The sequence below is a fragment of the Athalia rosae genome, chromosome 3 (assembly GCF_917208135.1).
Source record: "Athalia rosae chromosome 3, iyAthRosa1.1, whole genome shotgun sequence".
In the NCBI taxonomy this organism is placed as follows: Eukaryota; Metazoa; Arthropoda; class Insecta; order Hymenoptera; family Athaliidae; genus Athalia; species Athalia rosae.
Genome location: NC_064028.1, coordinates 1,181,361 through 1,200,754, shown reverse-complemented (window position 1 = coordinate 1,200,754; position 19,394 = coordinate 1,181,361). Strand labels below are relative to the sequence as shown.

At 34.6% G+C, this 19,394-nt stretch overlaps 5 protein-coding genes across 9 annotated transcripts; 3 read left to right on the top strand and 2 right to left on the bottom strand.

Annotated features, from left to right (window-relative positions):
- The first annotated feature begins 37 nt into the window (after positions 1 to 37).
- On the top strand, positions 38 to 1,439 carry LOC105685524 (BLOC-1-related complex subunit 5). The gene has a single exon (XM_048652872.1). The coding sequence runs from the start codon at positions 290 to 292 to the stop codon at positions 1,100 to 1,102; it is 813 nt and encodes a 270-aa protein (XP_048508829.1). The 5' UTR covers positions 38 to 289; the 3' UTR covers positions 1,103 to 1,439.
- LOC105685523 (coiled-coil domain-containing protein 137) lies at positions 1,039 to 2,635 on the bottom strand. The gene is made up of 4 exons (XM_012399683.3): positions 2,497 to 2,635; positions 1,781 to 2,426; positions 1,484 to 1,720; positions 1,039 to 1,272 (listed from the first exon to the last, which is right to left on the bottom strand). Exons 1-3 carry the CDS (start codon positions 2,571 to 2,573, stop codon positions 1,514 to 1,516), a joined length of 930 nt encoding a protein of 309 aa, XP_012255106.2. The 5' UTR covers positions 2,574 to 2,635; the 3' UTR covers positions 1,039 to 1,272; positions 1,484 to 1,513.
- Positions 2,636 to 2,955: 320 nt separating this feature from the next.
- Positions 2,956 to 4,315, top strand: LOC105685522 (evolutionarily conserved signaling intermediate in Toll pathway, mitochondrial). Its single transcript, XM_012399682.3, has 2 exons — positions 2,956 to 3,862; positions 3,950 to 4,315. Exons 1-2 carry the CDS (start codon positions 2,956 to 2,958, stop codon positions 4,246 to 4,248), a joined length of 1,206 nt encoding a protein of 401 aa, XP_012255105.2. The 3' UTR covers positions 4,249 to 4,315.
- A 428-nt stretch (positions 4,316 to 4,743) lies between these two features.
- Positions 4,744 to 8,490, top strand: LOC105685317 (zinc finger protein 436-like). Of its 3 annotated transcripts, none has more exons than XM_012399293.3 (3): positions 4,744 to 4,851; positions 5,461 to 5,915; positions 6,073 to 8,490. In XM_012399293.3, exons 2-3 carry the CDS (start codon positions 5,486 to 5,488, stop codon positions 6,540 to 6,542), a joined length of 900 nt encoding a protein of 299 aa, XP_012254716.1. In that variant the 5' UTR covers positions 4,744 to 4,851; positions 5,461 to 5,485; the 3' UTR covers positions 6,543 to 8,490. The 3 variants fall into 3 exon arrangements, with proteins under 3 accessions (XP_012254716.1, XP_012254718.1, XP_048508828.1); XM_012399295.3 differs by having other exon boundaries at positions 4,769 to 4,844; XM_048652871.1 differs by lacking the exon at positions 4,744 to 4,851 and adding an exon at positions 4,865 to 5,184.
- Positions 8,491 to 9,802: 1,312 nt separating this feature from the next.
- On the bottom strand, positions 9,803 to 18,103 carry LOC105685325 (zinc finger and BTB domain-containing protein 49-like). Of its 3 annotated transcripts, none has more exons than XM_048652869.1 (4): positions 17,109 to 18,103; positions 15,527 to 15,874; positions 14,614 to 15,460; positions 9,803 to 14,512 (listed from the first exon to the last, which is right to left on the bottom strand). In XM_048652869.1, the coding sequence occupies exons 2-4, from the start codon at positions 15,851 to 15,853 to the stop codon at positions 14,406 to 14,408; spliced, it is 1,281 nt and encodes a 426-aa protein (XP_048508826.1). In that variant the 5' UTR covers positions 15,854 to 15,874; positions 17,109 to 18,103; the 3' UTR covers positions 9,803 to 14,405. The 3 variants fall into 3 exon arrangements, with proteins under 3 accessions (XP_048508826.1, XP_048508825.1, XP_025602320.2); XM_048652868.1 differs by having other exon boundaries at positions 14,614 to 15,874; positions 17,109 to 17,162; positions 17,405 to 18,103; XM_025746535.2 differs by having other exon boundaries at positions 14,614 to 15,874; positions 17,405 to 18,103.
- Positions 18,104 to 19,394: the final 1,291 nt, after the last annotated feature.

Sequence of the window (19,394 nt, the reverse complement as noted above, 5' to 3'; positions counted from 1 at the left end):
TCATCGGACAAATTCGGACGTCATAACTTGTGTGCGGTGTGTATTCATCTACGCTATCATCTGACTAGACTTTGACAGCTAGACTTCATAATTCTGGGGTCCTTTTTGTATGGCAACAGCTGAAAAGTGAAAGAGTAATCATGAAATCAGATGATGAGTTCAATCTCATTCGTTAAGGGACCAGAGACCTGTATTTTTAGCATACGTGCTCAGTCGTGTATACACCACTTAATATCAATTGCTAAATATATCTGTCAAGGGTCAATTCACAGTAATAATCACTTCCAAGATGGGATCCGAGCAGAGTTCTCACAGCGTAGGATTGCCAGGCTCAGATAATGACAGAACACGAACGGCTCAACTCAGACGAGGGAAAAGTGTTCCCAATCGTGAAGGACTTCCAGAGGATACACCACCAAGATGTACCAGTCCCGGTCCCAGCATTTGCTCCGACTCGGACCTGCCCTATATATCCTATACTGTGAATCGACCGATAGGCGATTCTCCAAAGATGACAAATAAACAGACTCAGTTGCAGAGGGGAAAAAGCCTCGGAACACAGGAATTGTCAAAGAAGAAATCTAGTCTTAGTGCCATTGGACACAGAAAGACTTTGTCGGATAAAGCGCACAACATTGTTGTTGTAAAACCCGCTGTTTCTGAACCAAGCGCAGACAAGGATGTCGATTTAGTGAAGTTACAGAATATACCAATGTTTTTACCTATCATGAGAGGCACTTTGAATCTGCCACCTGGTGTGAGGGATCCCGAGGTTTTAGAAAGACTCGACCCTATTGGATTATTTAATCTATGCGCAAGATACCAGCATCATTTGAATACAAATGCACAAATGGTGGCAGCGGAACAATCTGCATTGTGTACGAACATCGATGCAGAAGTTACTAAAATTTTGAGCATAGCTGTTGAAAGACAAAAGAAATTTTCTAAGTTTGCTGAACAGTTAAATAAGGTACACGATCTTAGCAGACAGTTGAATAAGTGCCACATGCAACTTAATCAAACTTTAGAGAGCTTAGAAACGCTTAATAATTTATTGCCTGTTGATGAACGATTAGAGCCATTTGTATGGACAACTGGATAAATTTCTATTCCACCTTAATGTGGGTTTAATTACCTTCTAACGTGATTCGTCGTTCACATTAAATCCAAGTATGGACAGGGATTCATAATTTTGATGCACATGAAAACACGAACGTCAATCTCTCGTTTGTCATATTTGATAAGAAGAATTAGCACCTTGGTTTGGTGGACCTAAAACCAAATAAAAAACCTTCAGAAGAATCGAAATTAGCATATTTTTTATGACAAAGACAGTGTGTGTAGATGACGATCAAGAATGATGTTCAAAAAACACAGGCTCTGTGAATATCCTCATGTAATTACAGTTGATCTTCAATAAATCAATTTAATTTATACAAGTACGCATTAAAAAGGCTTTTTTTATATATTGAAATACAAATACCGATCAGGGTAGTGTACCAGTGCCCCGCCATCATAAACTAGGTGGATTGTTTTTGAGCTTAAGCATTCGATAAGCAGATATAGCTTCCTTTTGTCGTGCTTCCAACTGTCTCCTTTCCCCTACTGGTAGATCCTTACGTTTCCCTGATCTATCAACTGTGTTACCACTTGAAACATTTTCCGTAGCATTGTTTTTGCTCTTGAAAAACGAGTCAAGTAATAAATTCCGCCGACCGGGCTATGGAAGTATTTATACGATTAGAAATAATACAGTGAAATGGATTAAGCAAATAATTACCCGCTCAGTTGTAGAAGCATCAGCTTTATGAGGCCTCGTTGTAAACTCTGGTGGTGCGTGGACTACATCCCCAAACTCCACTTTTTCCTTGAATATTTTAAATTCATCCACATCGTCCTGTAGTTTCCTTGCCTTCTTCATCTCCAGTTTCTGCTTTTTTTTCTGAGCCTTAGTTAACTTGATTACTGGTTCAGTTATCTTTTTCTTTTTCTTTTTTGTATTTTGGTGTTTCATTTTCAATCTCATGAGCTCATCAATTTCGTCCTTGGGTTTCTTTGTCAATCCTTCGATATTCCCTGTAGCTGCATTCCGTTTGACTTCAACACCGTATTTATTTTCAAACACAGTTTCGTTTATGAAAGCTTGTGTCTCAGAGTTAACTCTATTGAGAAATGCTCGTCCGCTTTCGTTTGGATTTTGGGAAAATACTGGGATCACTTTTTCGGGTTTCGAATTAGGATGAGGCAATTTAGGATTATACTCGCCCATTACAATGAGCTGATTTTTTTTCTTTTTATTTTTTGATTTTTTTTTTGTTACTTTTCCATCCTTTACTTTCTCCTTTAGTTTGATTACCTTTTCCAAACTTTTTGGAATCGCCTGTTCATCTTTGTCGCGAGGGGGTGCATTTATCTTGGTAGTTAGCCTGTAAATAAAACATGTGTTAATCATAAACACAACCTAAAAATGTTGAATTATTTAGGAGCGATATTTACTCGGACAGACGCTTTGCTTGCTGCTTCAGAGGGTCTTTCACTCCTCTATGCTTTTTACCAGGAATCTTGCGTCCCATTTTACGTTTTATACGAGTTTACTTCAATTTCCTCGATTTCAAATGAACACACACGATTTTTGTATTCTCTAGAGGAACCACTACTCCGAACTGGTTGTATTTCATTCAACAGACGAAACGGGAGACACCTAACCTGACTATCTCCACCGGCTTTAACCTCTCGTATTGATGTAACGTAATAAATGTTATACAGTGATTTATCGAATAGAACAATATTTTGGGCGTGTAATCTAGTTGTAATTCGATGAAGATCTGATCAGATTTATTTGGAAGAGTCAGTAAAGCTATGGCCAAGAGAGTTGCTCTAAAAGAGAAGAGAGACACTAAAAAAATATGATTCTCTGTGGATCATTGGCACCCTGAGTTTAGCAAGCACTGCAAGATGACTTCAATCATTAGAAAATCGTGTATTTTTATTAGATCTTATCCATGGGTAAACGGTATATCAATTTTACACAATGTGAAGGAATCAATGCCTGAGATCACTCGTTTCATTTCAAACACCAATATGTATCAATCGAAAGATGAAAACTCTAAAGTGGGCACTTCAGCTCTAGAAATCTATGGGTTTGCTCAAGTGAAATCTAAAAAGAAAGAAAGTTTCATCGAGGTATTAAGGATGTACGAAAGCAGAGATAAGTATAGACGGGGCCACGTTGAATTTATTTACTCAGCCATGCAACACATGCAAGATTTTGGGGTGCACAAGGACTTGGATGCCTATAAAAAGCTACTTGACGTATTGCCCAAAGGTAAATTTATTCCATCGAATCGAATGCAAGCTGAATTCATGCATTATCCAAAGCAACAGCAATGCGCCATAGATGTACTGTGTCAAATGGAGGATAATGGTGTCATACCCGATTGGGAGATGGAAGATCAACTCTTAAATATATTTGGAAAATGGGGATATCCTTTGAGAAAATTTTGGAGGATGATGTATTGGATGCCTAAGTTCAAGAACGCTAGCCCATGGCCGTTGCCACAGGTTTTGCCAAACGACCCTCTTGAACTAGCCAAGCTAGCAATAGACAGAATTACTAGTGTTGATGTACGGCGTAAAATTACAGTTTTTCAGTCCGAGGATCTACCAGATTCGATTGACAAAACTTGGATTGTTTCTTCGATTAGTCCCGATCAGAAAATCCTGCTGGAAAAACATCCTCCCAATACTCCTATTTATGTAGAAGGACCATTTAGAGTTTGGTTGAAAGATTGTCCGCTTAATTATTTTATTCTAAGAGGTGATAGAATTGAAAAACCTCAACCAAAACCAACGGATGATGATGGTAAAGATTGGTTGTAGAAGAATCCAAAACATCCTATTACAAAATCGGTTGGAACTTGACTGATCACTTCGAATTTTTTTCTTTCAGATGTTAGTAACATTGATCTACCTATTTGGAAATCACCATCATCTAAAGCTCTTACAGTCGATGAGACAGTTCATGAACAGGAAGATGGTACAATTTTTTCTGTTTGTGCAACAGGAACATCTAGTCGTGACTCGCTCTTATCTTGGGTTAGGTGTCTACAAGAAGAGAATAGTGCTTTGGCAAACATCCCTGTTTTATTCACACTAAAAAGTCCTTTAGGTGAAGTGGCATTATCAGAAAGTGATTCAATAAAAGATGTAAAAAAAATAGAAGTTGAATCAAATAGCAAGGAAGAGTAGATTTTCATGAAAATAAATGTATAGTTTGTAAATAAAAAAATGCTTTACAGCTACCAATTATAAGCAACAGATGGGTCGCTGACTTATGTCACAATTTATTTTAGTGATGTATTTTCGTATACCCTCTATTCTGTGTCTGATTGATAACTGAATATTTTAATCAATCGTATCAACAGAATGAATATTACTCTTCACCCATCTTTGGTCACCAAATAAATAATTTTTTCTCGTAATTGATTGTTTCCAATTATAAAAAATATATTTGCAAATCGGATACCAATTGCAGCGCTACCATTTAAGTCAGTAAGAGCCGATCGCTCAAATTCCGAGAGTAAATAAATAAATGTAATGTAAAAATGGAAATTTATCAATGAACAATTAGGGATGCTTTTAATAAAGCATTCTACTGAGATTCATATATGTAAATCAAACTGCTAAACAACGGATTAGCAGATGCGCGGTAAAAATCAGATTTGTCTATAAATTCCTAGGATATCCCTTGGGATATCCCAGCAGCTGATGGACTAAGATGGCCGCATTTGATACAAACAAATAATGGCGAATCGTGCACTGACTCGGCGGTGATAATGAAACAGGTAAACGGTGAGTAAAAATGCGTTTTTCAACCTATCACACCCCCCAAAATACCTCAATTATTTCATTGACGAACATCAATCAACTCGTTGCTATTAATCGCTGAAGTTTGGGCCTGTCTCTTACCAGCAGTTTCTTGACCTGCTCAATAACTTCTGATTGAAACGCTTTTCAACACTGCCTTATAAGGGTGGACTCTGTGCAGTTACGGAAATACCAGTATCTTATTAGTTCGAATGAGAAATCACAACAGTTATTCATGACTATATGACCTCGTCTTATTTTACTCGATATCAGAACTATTTTCAAATAATGTCACTAGCCAATAAAACTACATTTCTTGTGAGTATCCTCACAGCTGATGTATTCTGCATTAAGATTACAAAAAATCATAAAAATAATTCTTGTTGAGAAGAATTTTACTGAATATATATATCAGAAAAAACGATGAAGATAAAAAAATTATTGTTGATAACTAAATAACTGAATATCACCCTGTTTTCAGTCATTACAGACAAGCATGAGTTTTTAACTTTCCATTCTTCTTTTATGAATTAGTTTTATGAATCTATCTGACTCCACGATATTCATACATCAATATTGGTTTTTTGTCCCCAGATCCTGGCATGATTCCGATATTTCAATGCACTTAAAAATGGCTTATGTTCCGCGCAATGCGAAATATTTGTCAAACATTAACTCTCAACAACAATCTAATATGGTTGGCTACAATTATCCTGGTCATCCCCCGTCATCAGGAGCACATCATCAGCAAACAGATGAGAATAGAAATGAAAATAACTGTGGAAACAAGGAAATCTGTCAGCAGAATAATCAAAACAATTCTCAGCAATCTTCAGAGACACAAACTATTCGGAAAGTAGATGCTGCAACGATGACTGATCCATTGCAGATCGACTTCAGATTAACCTCAGAGTACTTGGCTCGATGCTCAAGTACCTTAGGTTTGCCTTATGTATTCAAATATGAAGATAACAGTAACAACTCTTCTCATAATTTTCAAGATGTTCGGCCAAAGCTTGAGTTTGAAGTAGAGCCACAACATGTTAATGGTAAAATTCTTTTTACTTTTGCAATACCTTGAAGAAATTTCAAAAACCCTAACAATTCAACCGAATGTTAAACTCTGACTATTTCTTCAATGTAGTTCCTATAAGTGATCGATGAATTTTTAGCTCACATGCGACTAAAATTTATGCTTCTTTACAGGTATGCTCGTGTATCATTGTCCGGAATGTGCGTATCGGTTTGAAAGTCGTGATGCTCTACACGAACATCTTGAAGATCATAGGCAGCGGCCACATATCTGTGACATCTGCGGCGCCAGTTTAAAGCGTAAGGAGCACCTAGATCGGCATAAGCAAGGTCACAACAAGGACAGGCCCTATCAATGCTCGATGTGCTGTAAAGCTTTCAAAAGGAACGAACATCTAGCTCGACATATGATTATTCACTCAGGTAGTAAAAATCAAATTTGTACCGAATGCGGAAAAGCATTTTACAGAAAAGATCACCTAAAAAAGCACCTTCAGAGTCATAGTGGTAATAGAAATAAAAGCAATTCAAGTAATTCGCAGAATAATCAGAATGCACAAAATTCAAATGAAGCGGGACTCAGTAATTTTGCAATGATAATGAGGCAGGTTGGCCCACCACCATTTTCTATTTTACGCACTTAGCTGGGAATTAATCATTTTTCTTTACGTGTGATATAGTATACTAGTATCAATCTAGTTATAGGACTCTAGAAATGTTTATATTGTGGGTTTTTCCACGTTTTTCTGTTATCGTATTTATTAATTTTTCCTTCCCTTTTTGCTTTTTTGTTTTTCTCTTCCAACATGACAAGTAAGGCTGAGCACAGGTGGTAAATACTGTTCGAACTGATATTCCTATTATTCTATTTAAAAAGTGATAAGTTAGAAAAATAGAGATTTTCAAATATCACGGTATGAAAATAATGATATGGAAACTACTACGTTGCATGTGGCGTGATAAGATTTTGTCATTGGGATCAAATTAAAGTATAGATTTATAATGAGTTTATAATGAGATTTATGATGAGATAGAATTTTTATTTCCTCTTTTTCGAGATACAGCTGCAACGTCACAGGGAGGCGTTGACTGCAAATTTTATTCATTCAATGAATGCTAAAGTTTTGAGATTTATTCAGAACTCGTTTTTATTTTGCTGCCAACTCTTTTTTATATACATCTTTAGTTGAGATTGCCTCAACGATTCACCACTTGTACTCAGTGATTCACTGTGATGAATGTGCAGTGGCTATGTACAAGTTGACGGTGAGTGGTTTTGTAAATGATATTAGCGCCTGTGATTTCCTAATAATTATAATTATTATTACTTTTAAATCCACTCGTGTAGAAAGACGTAATTACTAAAGAGTATCACATCACGAAACAATTTTTTCAAATATTAAAAATCTTTATAGAGCTTGCCAAGTAATTTTATACCAGCAATAAAACATTGTAAAATTTTTCTAATATACATCACATCTATTAAGTGAACGAATTAATGTAACCAACACCGTAAATAGGTGTTATTTTAATTTGTTGAATTTTTATTCTGGTTTTTATGAAGTACGAACTTTGACGAGTTATGTACCTGTTACTTACTGGGATTTCAGATTTGCGAGAATCAATTTCAAAAGCATCGAATCGATAATCAATTTGCAAAAAAATTAAATAACTCGTGATTTATGCAGAGGATGAATAGTCGCCTTATTGGCAGATGAATTTTTAATGCATACGTTTATTTCTGAGCTCAATCAACGTTGCTTTTAGCATTCTCTCTCTACGCATTAATGAAATTTCAGTATCAAGTATTTGTTATGTAAATATTGGCAACGTTACTTATTACGATGAAGCTAATGATATCATTGTTTAAACTGACAATGAGCTAATATCATTAGTGCGAAATATTCAAACATAAATTATTTGAGCTTGATGAAATCGTCGCTGCGGTTTCTAAACAAAAAATAAAAAGAAACTATGAACCTCGATTACATTATAAATAAAAAACCATGCATGTGATCGAAAGAAAATTAAATTACATGGCTCGACCACTCACGTTTAGTATGTAATATTTACATCCTGGAACGCATATATGGGGTTGCCGCTTGTATATTTTTTAGAAGGGTCGTCGAGGTTGAAACGATTTCATCCTCACTCTTCTTTCAGTCTCGTCGTCGAAATTCTTCTTTCAAAGATTCATTGAGAATAATATAATAATATACAGATGTCATTGAGTATAATTTACGGTGAAAAAAAGTTCGATAAGCAATGTATCAAAATTTATAAATGTAGGCAATAATTTCACTTGCACGGGAAGTAAGACGTATCCTTTGGAAAAATAATAATGCGGCAACTATATTTCTGATATTCCTCCGTTGTAAGTATGAGTACGGATATTAAAATTGTAATTATAAATGAGCGCGTCCGCATTGTTGTCAATTTAATCTGTACATTATATTTATTGAAGCTAAACGATTTTACTATATCAGTTCAATTGCATAGTTTTTAGAAAACATTACACATATGTATACTAACGTTTGTTATTTACTGTAGTGACCATACTTAAATTAATAAAATCATTATTATATACAAGTATTCATTGAAAATTTACCTGTGATACACCGTATTATCGATCATAAATTTTGGAGCTACTCGGAAATTGCTGCATGCAAATATTAACGAGAAATGATTCTCAGAACTGTCTGCCAGTTTTGATATTTCGTTACTATATAATTTTCTATTTACAGTTGTCAACGATCGATTGTCCCATCAAGTTTTTCAAAATAGTTGTGTTCACTTACCTACAAGTAGGTATCACTCGGTTAAGCGTAAAAGAAATTACTGCACGTTCTTAAAAATGAACACTGTACGACGAAAAATAATATGAAAGAGTATTAGGGTATCGTTAAAATTATTCGAAGAAATAAATTTCAGATAAATCAGCGATGGGAATTATTTCAAAAATTCTTACAGTTTCCTTTTATTTGTGGCCTAAAATTTCATTTATTAATTTATTTATTTATTGTTTTCTTCTAGGAAGTTATTTTATGCACTCTATACAAAAATAAAATGCTGAGATCAATTGAAGGATTACTTAATTATAGAATATTTTTGATTTCTCTGAGATAACCGAACTGTAAGTCTTGTACCTTGGAAGACTACGGTACAAATATGCTATCCAAGTGTAACGAAATGAATTTCAGTTCATATTCAAAGCGGATGCTCGCAAATGATTATTTTTTGCGCATTAGGGTATTGAATAAAGTAAGTTCTAGTTCATGCAGTTTAGTGTACAAAATTTTCGAAACTTTTCATTTGATATTTTTGAATCGAGAAGAATCTTTAGTCTGAACGTTCGATAAAACTTCCAAATTTGTCTCTAATCTTATATGAAACAAAATGAAAATTTATAACGATCCCAAATAGACTTACTTTACAGAAACCCTCTATTTGCTATATGTATATATTTCGCACTATGGTTTTACACTTACTAACGGAGAAGTTAAATGCTTTGTACTATATCGAGGAATTTGTATATTCATCATTTTATCGTTATTTAATTATTTTGGTTGAAAAAATGTGTACTGGAAAATAATCTATAGCATTCGCATCACCGAACATGATTCATTATCTCTTTTGTTAATTCCAACCGCGCGTTCTTTGTGTAACTTTTAATCACGTATTGTAATATTATTCAAATTCATATCGTTCAGCATTCTATGATAAAAGTTTAGCGTTTTCATTTGGGGCACTGAGAGACGAGAGGAGGTATCTATGTACAAAAGTCCTTTTAATAACTTCATTCGTACGGATATTAAGTATATCGTCCGACCGTTTTCAAAAGTTCAAGTACAAAGATTTCCCATCGATGATGATAGAAACCACATGCCAACGTAACAAGACCAGATTATTTCACAACCATAGCTTTATTGAATGTAACATAAGCGCTGAATTATCCTTTCGATTTTTTCTTTTTTCCTCACAGAAATAGGAACGAAAATACAGTTTTGAAATTTTGATTAATCGAATCATAATAATCTCCCGATTGGCTCACCGCATTTGTGAAAAATTTTGTCTACCAATGGCGAACAAATCTCTATGAATCAGAATAATATTCATAAGTGTTATGGACCATCGAAAAAGAACGCCATTACATATAGATTTTTTAAATATTGCTTTATGTGCTTTTTTCAACTCAAGCGGAACAAATTTAAATTCAATATTTGTAATATTAAATATTCTTTAGGCGCACAAAATTATTGTATGTGTTCACATGTGGGCAAAGAAAAAACAGAACTCATTTAGTAATCTTGATCTGAAAATAACTAATAATTTGGTTTTCTTTTCTTTTCGTTTTTAATTACGCTTATATTCAAATTGTTACGAATACTAATTATATTTTGTGGATAAAATATAATATTAGCTCAAAGCTATATATATCGATCATAATATTACACTTACATATTTTTTCCCTTTACTTAGTTTTTAGTGTCATTACATTTTTATTAATGTTAAATTTTTTGTTCATATTACTAAAAATATTTCTTTTTTTCTCGGTTCCAAGCATTCCTCGATCTTTTCGAAAAATTCTGTGATCGCGTTATATAAAATGTTTAGCCACAATTTTATTTCATTTTATTTTATTTTTTCTTCATTTTGTTTTATTTCTTTTTATTTTTTCGTTTTTTAATCTACAACACCCCACATACATACTGGAATTCGTCGGTACGACGGGGTAGCAAGCTTGCTCAAGACTTTACAACAGATAATTCGTTCGAAGTTTGGAGATTCGCAATATGTAAAGAGATACATGTAAATTAATGATATCGTCATCACTACTTGCGACACCTAAGGACGTGAATTTTCAAATTGTTTGAAATGAAAAAGAGGGAGTTGACTGATCTGCGAAACGTTGTATGTAAAGTCTCGGCACATTGAATCGCTACTGTAGTTTATATGTAGGTATTGATGTATAGATTTTTAATAAGCCCTCTTCGATTATACTGCTCCGTTTAACAGACTCCGAACGTGTGGCGAACTTGGGAAAAGTTTCTTTTTCTTTCTTTTATAAATCGTAAAGCTATTTTCGCATAGTCTGGGGGAACCTTCTGAAAGACCCTAACTACGATGTTAATTATTATTATTTTATCTTTTTTTTCCTCTTCATCAACTTACATATTAATATTTGTATACAAACTTACGCTAAGTGTAATCCTAAGGTGTACTTTTTTTTCCTTTTTTTTCTCTTCACTCTTTACGATTACAAGTACGTGGCGGTGGAGTATTTTAATACAGTTCAGTTTTCTTTTTCCTTCATCAAACGTACTAAGAGATTCACACATAATTCAATCGCTCTCTCCGTGCACACTTGTTATTTTATATAAAAACCACATATTTATACATATATGAATATGTAGTTTAGTACATACTGTATAGTATTTAGTATATCCTTATACTTGAGGTCTGGTAAAACCTGAATTTTCGTGTTACTTGCTAGACAATATATAACCGAGAATATGATACAGAGGACACTACCGAATACAAAATATTATAAGACTGGCAATGGGTATTTTATCTCATCCTTTTTTTCTTTCTAATTACAACTATTACTCTTTAAATTTATAAAGCATAGATTTCTCTATGATACGTGTTTATGATGTGAATTTTTCTCTTTTTTTCAAGCAAAGAATACGCATTGCCTTATCGTTAGATATTTTGATACTCGGCAATCCTTGCTGCACATTAAGGTATAGAGTAATGTTTTGCGTATATAATCTTTAAACATATTTAGTGTGGCCTGTTTGCCGCACATTTTCATACTTCCATTACTCATGTTTTTTTTCTGCTAATCGTAGGAATAATAAAGATATAATATGGCAGAGAAGTGATTAGCGGTTACTAAAAAATATACACATTTTAATGATATATTAGTATGGCAAGAAATCATTGCGGTATCGTTACGATACAAATAATATCCAATGAAAAAATCACAAACGAAAAAAAAGTGATAAAAAAACAATAACCAATGAAAAGTACACAGTAAAAGCATAGCTGCAAAAAATTATCACAACCAGTTAATTCAGAGATTGCGATATTCCCATATCTCGGTTCACAAAATGGGAATATCAAAATAAAATCTGGCTAAATAAAAATAATAATAATCATCATAATATATCAATCGATGGGATATACGTATATGAATCCGAAATTATGCTATGAAAATAAAATGTCAACATAGTTTTTGTTTTCTTCTTTATATAAATATATGCAAAAGTTTAATGTTTTTTGCTTTAGTCTTACGTCCGTCTAAATAATATGCGGTGAAAAATAAAATAGTAATAGTAACAACGAATTAATTTCACATAAATTTAGATGTAAATAAAATAAGAATACTGATAACTTTGTTTAAAATTGGAATAGAATTATTTCTCTCGATATTGCCACATGATTTCATAGTACAGAGCTCTAGAGCCCTTTCACCGGTAATGGTACAAGGACTTTAATTTCAATTGATAAAACTAAGCCTAACATAATTTACGCAACACAATCACTGAGAAAATGCATTTGAATTTACACAAGGAGAGCATAATTAAGCATTATATCCTAAACATACTTTCTAACGAAAACATGCGTTCACATTTTCCAGCATTAATCATATTTTCTATATCATTATCAACCTACCACAAAAATATCATCTTTTTTCACGTATTATGGCAAGACCTTTGTGTCGGATACCTACGCTCAGGGTATCGAAGGAAAGTAAAGAATTTGGTTTTTAACGTGACCAAGATGTAACATACTTATAGGACTCTAGTGTACTGAAAATTATCATGAACGTAGATTATTTCAGGAAACGTTTTCCTACTTTCATTCAAAGTAAATCTATTTCTGTATGTCCCGTCATTTGCATTACGGTTTGGTTCAATATTAAATATCTCCTAAATAATAATTCTGACATCGGTGTGCTTTTCGAATATGAATATATTCATCTTTTTGCGTCAGTCTTCTTGGAATCCAAGCAATTTATAGATGAATGGATGCGAGCGCGAAATTTTTTATTCTGAAGTTCGTTATTCGTGAAACTTATTGTTATATGCACCTACATGAATTTCTATTGCATGAATCGATCATACTGAAATAAGTTTTCGTTCTTTATCGACAATGTGCAGTTATTGGCAACCTTTTACTTCGCTAAATAATTTCGATACTTACGATCATTGCGAATCAAAATTCGGAAGAAATCGCAACGCGTATTAAATCGAAAAAAGTAACAAAAATCTGTAGTTCACCTATGTAGGGGTGGAAAGATTTGTCACACATTCGAAGGTATGTATACGAGCATGACAAAATGATGATCGGCACATGTTCAACGATAATTACAGCTGCTGCCATTTCAGTGATGTTTGTTGTGCACGATCGACTGAGCACGTATGAAAATTGTGTCTTCCATCGCAATAGAATCCTATACTTCATTGCGTAACAGGGTAGCTACACAAGCGCTTCACGAATTACACCGCTTTTCTTTTGATTTTTTACTCGAGCAGAGATATGAACAATTAACGTCTGTCTGGCTAATTCTTCGGTCAACGGAATTGACGTTCGAATTTATTGGTTTACTATGCTCCGGAGTAATTAAATGGTTACTGGGTAGACTGCGGTGAGACGCTGACGAATAAAAAATTTTGTTCTGATGTTTCCAGGTTTGTTTCGACTGTTACCACCTTGATATAAAAGTCTGTACCGAATTATAGCTTCCTGGGCTGATCGCACGATTTTTAACGACAAAAGGTATTCGTATTCTTGTAGAGATATTTCGATTATACTTTATAAGGGTCATAGAGTCATGAATTATTCATTTTTCTATTTGGCAATCTGTGTCTAAGTTAAAGTTGTCCCACTTCAAAAAACCTAATGATCGAATGATTCTGAATGAAGAATAAGCATACAAGTATAAGTACACTGCATATTCGTGATTATATCACAAACTATGTGAATATTTCGAAACGCGTCACGAACGAACTCAAACAAGTTTTCCACAAGGAACTATGGAAAATAAAAACAAATAAACGAAGTAAACAAATGTAAGTCACGTTATAATACCACTGTGTTCACCACTTGACTTAATTTTTTTTTTGATTCATCAAATAATATTGCCAACGCCACAGAACAGTGTCATATGTAAGGAAAGTCGTACACCCATGAAACACGCCAAGCTGCAAATATTGTTTCCTCTGTTGCATGCACCAAGATTTCATAGTGAAAATTTTTAGTTACCTGACAATACACATCCTCTCAGCGGAGGTTGTTGCCTTGTCTCAGAAATCTTTGACATGCCCCAAAAAACTCAATTCGTGAGCTTGGTAGTGACCTGCGGCTGTAAGTGGTGCGGTACTTGACTGATGCGCTACGTTGACAGCTGCCAAATGATGATGATGCAAAGTGTGATGCGGAGTGTGCGGGTGAATAATATTATTTGGATGGGGAACCTGGAAGTTCCCGGGTGGCGGGGCTCAGGACAAAAGTGCTCCTGGATGTCCCCCTGGAAGAACTGACGACGCTGTCACGGTTGTCGTCTGCATATTAGATGCATTGTTCTGCTGTTGATTTTGCTGAGTACCTGAAAGTATCAAAATCATAATAGCGGGAATACCAACGCATATACTTCATCCGATGAATTTTCGAATTTTTTCATAGAATAAGAGCCTTAATTTTACTCACCAGCATTCTGACTGAGCTCAGCTTTGACTCGTCTGGCAATATGGCTCCTGGTATGCTTCCTCAGATGATCTTTTCTGTAAAATCCTTTTCCGCACTCAGTACAAACGTGCCGCTTCTCACCGGAATGTATCACAAAGTGTAACGTGAGCTGCTCCTTTCTTTTAAAAGCTTTGAGACAAACGGTACAAACGTATGGTCTCTCTGGATTATGACTTTGTTTATGGCGTGTCAAGTGATCCTTTCTCTTCAAGCCTGCCCCACAAATATCGCAGACAAATCTCCGTTCCAACGTGTGTCCAAGTAAGTGCTGTTCCAAAAGTTCTCTTTCTGGATATGCCATGTGGCACTCTGGACAGCAATAAAGTGTCGAACCATCTAGAGCAGTGGTCAAACGAATCTCACCTGGTTTCGGTCGTGGCTTTTTCTCCTTTGGTGCCTTCTTCTTTTTCTTCTTCTTGTTGTTCGGAGACATCATTATATTGGGTGTTGTTGTTGTTGCAACAGCCACAGATGTTGTCTGAGCCATTTCTGATTCTTTCTTGATGCTTTCCGCTGAATATTTCAAAAAATGGTGCAAACTTAAAGGTAACGTACTTGCGGGTAAATGACTCAGATAATCGGCAACGGTCGAGCCAGGCGTCGCCAAAGACTGCCAGGTTGCAGGCATTGTCGCAGGTGTTTGCGTGTGGGCATGTTGTTGGTGATGCTGATGCATCGTATAATCTTGCTGAGAACCATTCGTAGTTGCTTCTCCATTCCGCTGATGGTCGTCACTTTTTTTGTCTTTGCCCTTATCTTTTTCTTGAAGTAGATTGCACACGTCCTGCTGGTTTATAGTTTCCGTTGTCTGAAAATAATTAGAAGGTCCATAAGTTGAAAGAAGTTGATAAAACTTTGGGTTCATATAACTTGCCTGATGATAACTGCGTTTCTCTTGCATGCCGGGTGAATTACTAGGACGTTGTTGAACCGCTTGTCCTTGGGAGTACGGAACGTTTGGATAATGATGAACATTGCTGTTTGGATAACTAGATTTGTTGTTCATCATAACTTGAGATTGTGCAGATTGAACGCCGTTTGCTTCAGCCCGGTATTTTCCCATAACCGGCACTCCGATTGGAGGCTGGTTGGGAAAATGATTGGCGTACCGAGCACCAGCTCCACCCGAACTATCCGTCGCAAACTGGTGGATACTCGGTATTGTACCAGGAAAATGGCCTCCGAACGGCGGGAAATTCATTGCAAATCGTCAATCGAGTACCTAGAAAATGTTGTTCCCAATCCATTAACAAATTATAATTATTTGAGTCAACAACTCCTCAAAAATTTACAACTCATTATACAAGGTTCAGAATACACAGACGAGTTAGAATAAGCAGTGAATCACACATCGGACTTTATGCATAAGTACAAGGAACAGTTGTTTTACTAATCTCAGGTGATGATCTCTTAAATAATAACTCAGGTTTGAATGGCAAGTGATCATGATCTCAACCAAAGACTTTCCAGCAGGGTAAAACCATTCCCCAAATATCTGACCAGTTTTATCCACACTATGCATACCCAATGTTCGAATCATTTGGGTCAAAATCAAACATTGATATTCATTGAATTCCTAATACTCACATTTTTCAATTATTCTGGTACCGATACTATTATATATCAGGTGAGTAGCTCGCTAATTTTTGCAGAGCTGCAGGAACACAAAACGCTTCATGATTTTTTTGAGCCCACATTAATTATTATATTTCTGATTAAGTGATGAATAATCTGATAACCATGGTAAAATGCAGTTGATGACGGGTGATGAAAAATGGGTTTGGGGGCAATGAATGATGTAACATTTTCAGAGATTTAAAATAATAAGAACACAAAAAAGCTCTTCTCTATCATACACCTTGAATACGAAATTTCAAAAAAGTTGGCTCAAGGATTGAAATTTGAATACGATGGAAGATGAGCGTAATTTTGAAATCTATCTTGATAAAAAAAAAAATTTGACGAAATACATTAATGTTGGAAGGATGAATTTTCACGATCACACAGACCACAGCTGAAATTAAGATTGAGGAATTCTGCGAATGCCGAGATTCCTCGATAATATTGAAGTGATTTTTGGGAAGCTGCGTTTTTCATTGGTTCGTTTAATATATTGAGTAGTTGGTTATTCCTCGTAGAATACGTGGTGCGAATTTCAAACAATGAGGTATTTCAGTAATCGTTTATTGTAAATTTGATTGATCGATGCGAGGGTGCGGGGATCTCGAGTACAACAGGGATGGCGTTGTTAAAACTAAAAGATTGTTAAAAAATTCCAAGTCATTGACAAAATTATTTATTAATTGAAGAACGATGTGACGGGCAGATGATAATTTTATTCGGATCTTTTATGCTCTGACACGTCGGGTAGATAGAGAGAAATACATGCTGTTTGGCTGTCATTGCAGGATGTATTTAATGCGTACAAATATGAATAATAATCTCATATTACTTACAAAGTTGTCCCTTTCCCCATGTTTCGGGTCCTAGGGTTGTATATTCGGTTGGCCCTTGTACGATAAACACGCGATAAAAATGCAGTATTTCGCTTAAGCCGTCAGTAACATTTCGCCGATAGACGCAGGGGTGGAACGGGGGGAAGCGTCCTTTCCCCCCTCATACCACATAGCCAGTCGATACGGGGCCGAATTCGCACGAATTTCAACATAAAATGGCCGTTCAAGTAGTGAAACGTCAGCCCTGATATCCTCGACCCTCTAAATTAATATAATAATTATTAATAACCGCTTACCATTTATGGAATTTCGATGATATATTCGGGCCGACGACAAAATCCTCTAAAAAGATTCCTGCCGTTGACACCTGTCCCTCAACTCGGCGCCCCCACCCCTCGGGCCGCCCTCTACTGTTCCAGCCTCTTAACTATTTTTTCTCGGCAAAACGAAAATGCCCGAATAAGCGGGGACGGGACGGGGTCAGCTATAGGGTTCACCTTTTAGTTTTGAAAGCCCGGCGGCAACAGCCATTTATTTATCCCCCTTTCCTTTCCTTTTCGTTTTCATCCGCAAGCTCTCCCATTCATTCATCATCGTCGTCGTCGTCGTAGTTGTTGTTTATAGTTTCCTTCCTTCCAGAATCGCAATTCCAGCAGACCGCATATCTAATAAACAATCTATTGATTATTGATTTCTACATAAATTTTTACATTTTTTTCGCTTGAGCAAAAGCCAAGTTAGGAATCTCATTCTATGTATACAAATCGTGATAAGATTGATGATCGTTCATCAAAAGTCAAATAACGAGAGAATTGTTTATATTAAATGTACGTTTTATTTTAATTTTTTGTTGTTTTTTTCCTGTTTTTGTAATTTTTTTCCAATATTTATGTAAGTAACAATGAAAATGACTTACTAGCTAATCGTTATAACTACAATTATAGTAATAATATTATATATATAGATATATATATATAGATATATATATATAATATGTATAGAGCTAGAGACCCACTGCCTTTTTTTTAAAGTGATATTTTCTATTTATAATAAAACAAAATTAAAAAAAAATATATGTAGTTTAACAACTGTTCGCTGGCATATCGTGATAAACAGAAATACAGTATTAGTAATTAGGATTATTATTATTTTTTTTAAATATAATATAGATATACCGTTGGCCATGTCATTTTGGCAGAACAGCTGCCATTCTTTTTACTAGTTACGAGTTTTAGTGCTTCATTAATTTGTTTTTTTAGAATTTCTTCTCTAATTTTTTTTTTGTTTCAATACTTATTTCAAAATATGCATCAACCATAACGCTTCTTTTGCGTGGAATACGTGATTTTTTCGATTCAGATATTTTCTTTGTTATGTAATAGCGTGTTTTTGAAAAAAAAGTGATAATGATATTAGTAATAAAAATGAATTATACGTAAAGTTCGAAATATAGGATAATTACATAGATAGAAATGCAGAAAAATTGTGTTCATAATTGAAAAGCACAACTAGTTTTTCGTTTTTTCTTCAATGAAAATGTGTGTGCATATGTAGATATATATTGATGAACTTATAGATAATAAATTGCATACAGATATATATTGTTAAAAATAAATAAATACCATCTCCAAAAATTTTATGAAATTAAACTATGAGTTAGTTTTGAAAGAGTGATTTTTTTCAATATTTTTTCTCTTTAATTACCCATATTTGCTGAAGGCTGACAAAGCAAGATTTTCATATGCTTAAAGGACATCGATTATGATTACTATCATTCTTATTATGATTATTATTATTACGATTATTACTATGATTTAATTTTTATCTTTTTACCGTTCTTTTAACAATATTCAATTTTCAAAAATACCTCAGTAAACAAAGAATAACATTACAAAGGGGTCAGATAGAAGAAATATCTGTTCAAAATGTTACACGGATCAAGTAAGAAGTCAAAAATAAATGATGGCAAAAAATGAAACAACTGTTTAGACGTAAATCATTCGCCGGATACAGCTCGCACTAATTCATTATCTGAAAAATATTTAAACTACATAATTATCCTATATTTATTTGAGGTTCTTTATTATTTTATACTAAATTACAAGTGTGAGACATCGCCTTTGTAAAAATATACAGCAATCCCTAGTTTGCATTGTATTGAATGTAAAACGTCGAATTTTACACAGATGATTACTCTGATTCCATTTCTTTCTCACCTCTTTTTCTCTCTTTCTCTCTCCTTCACGCTCCTGTCATAATTTAACATGATCAATCGGATGTTTCGTA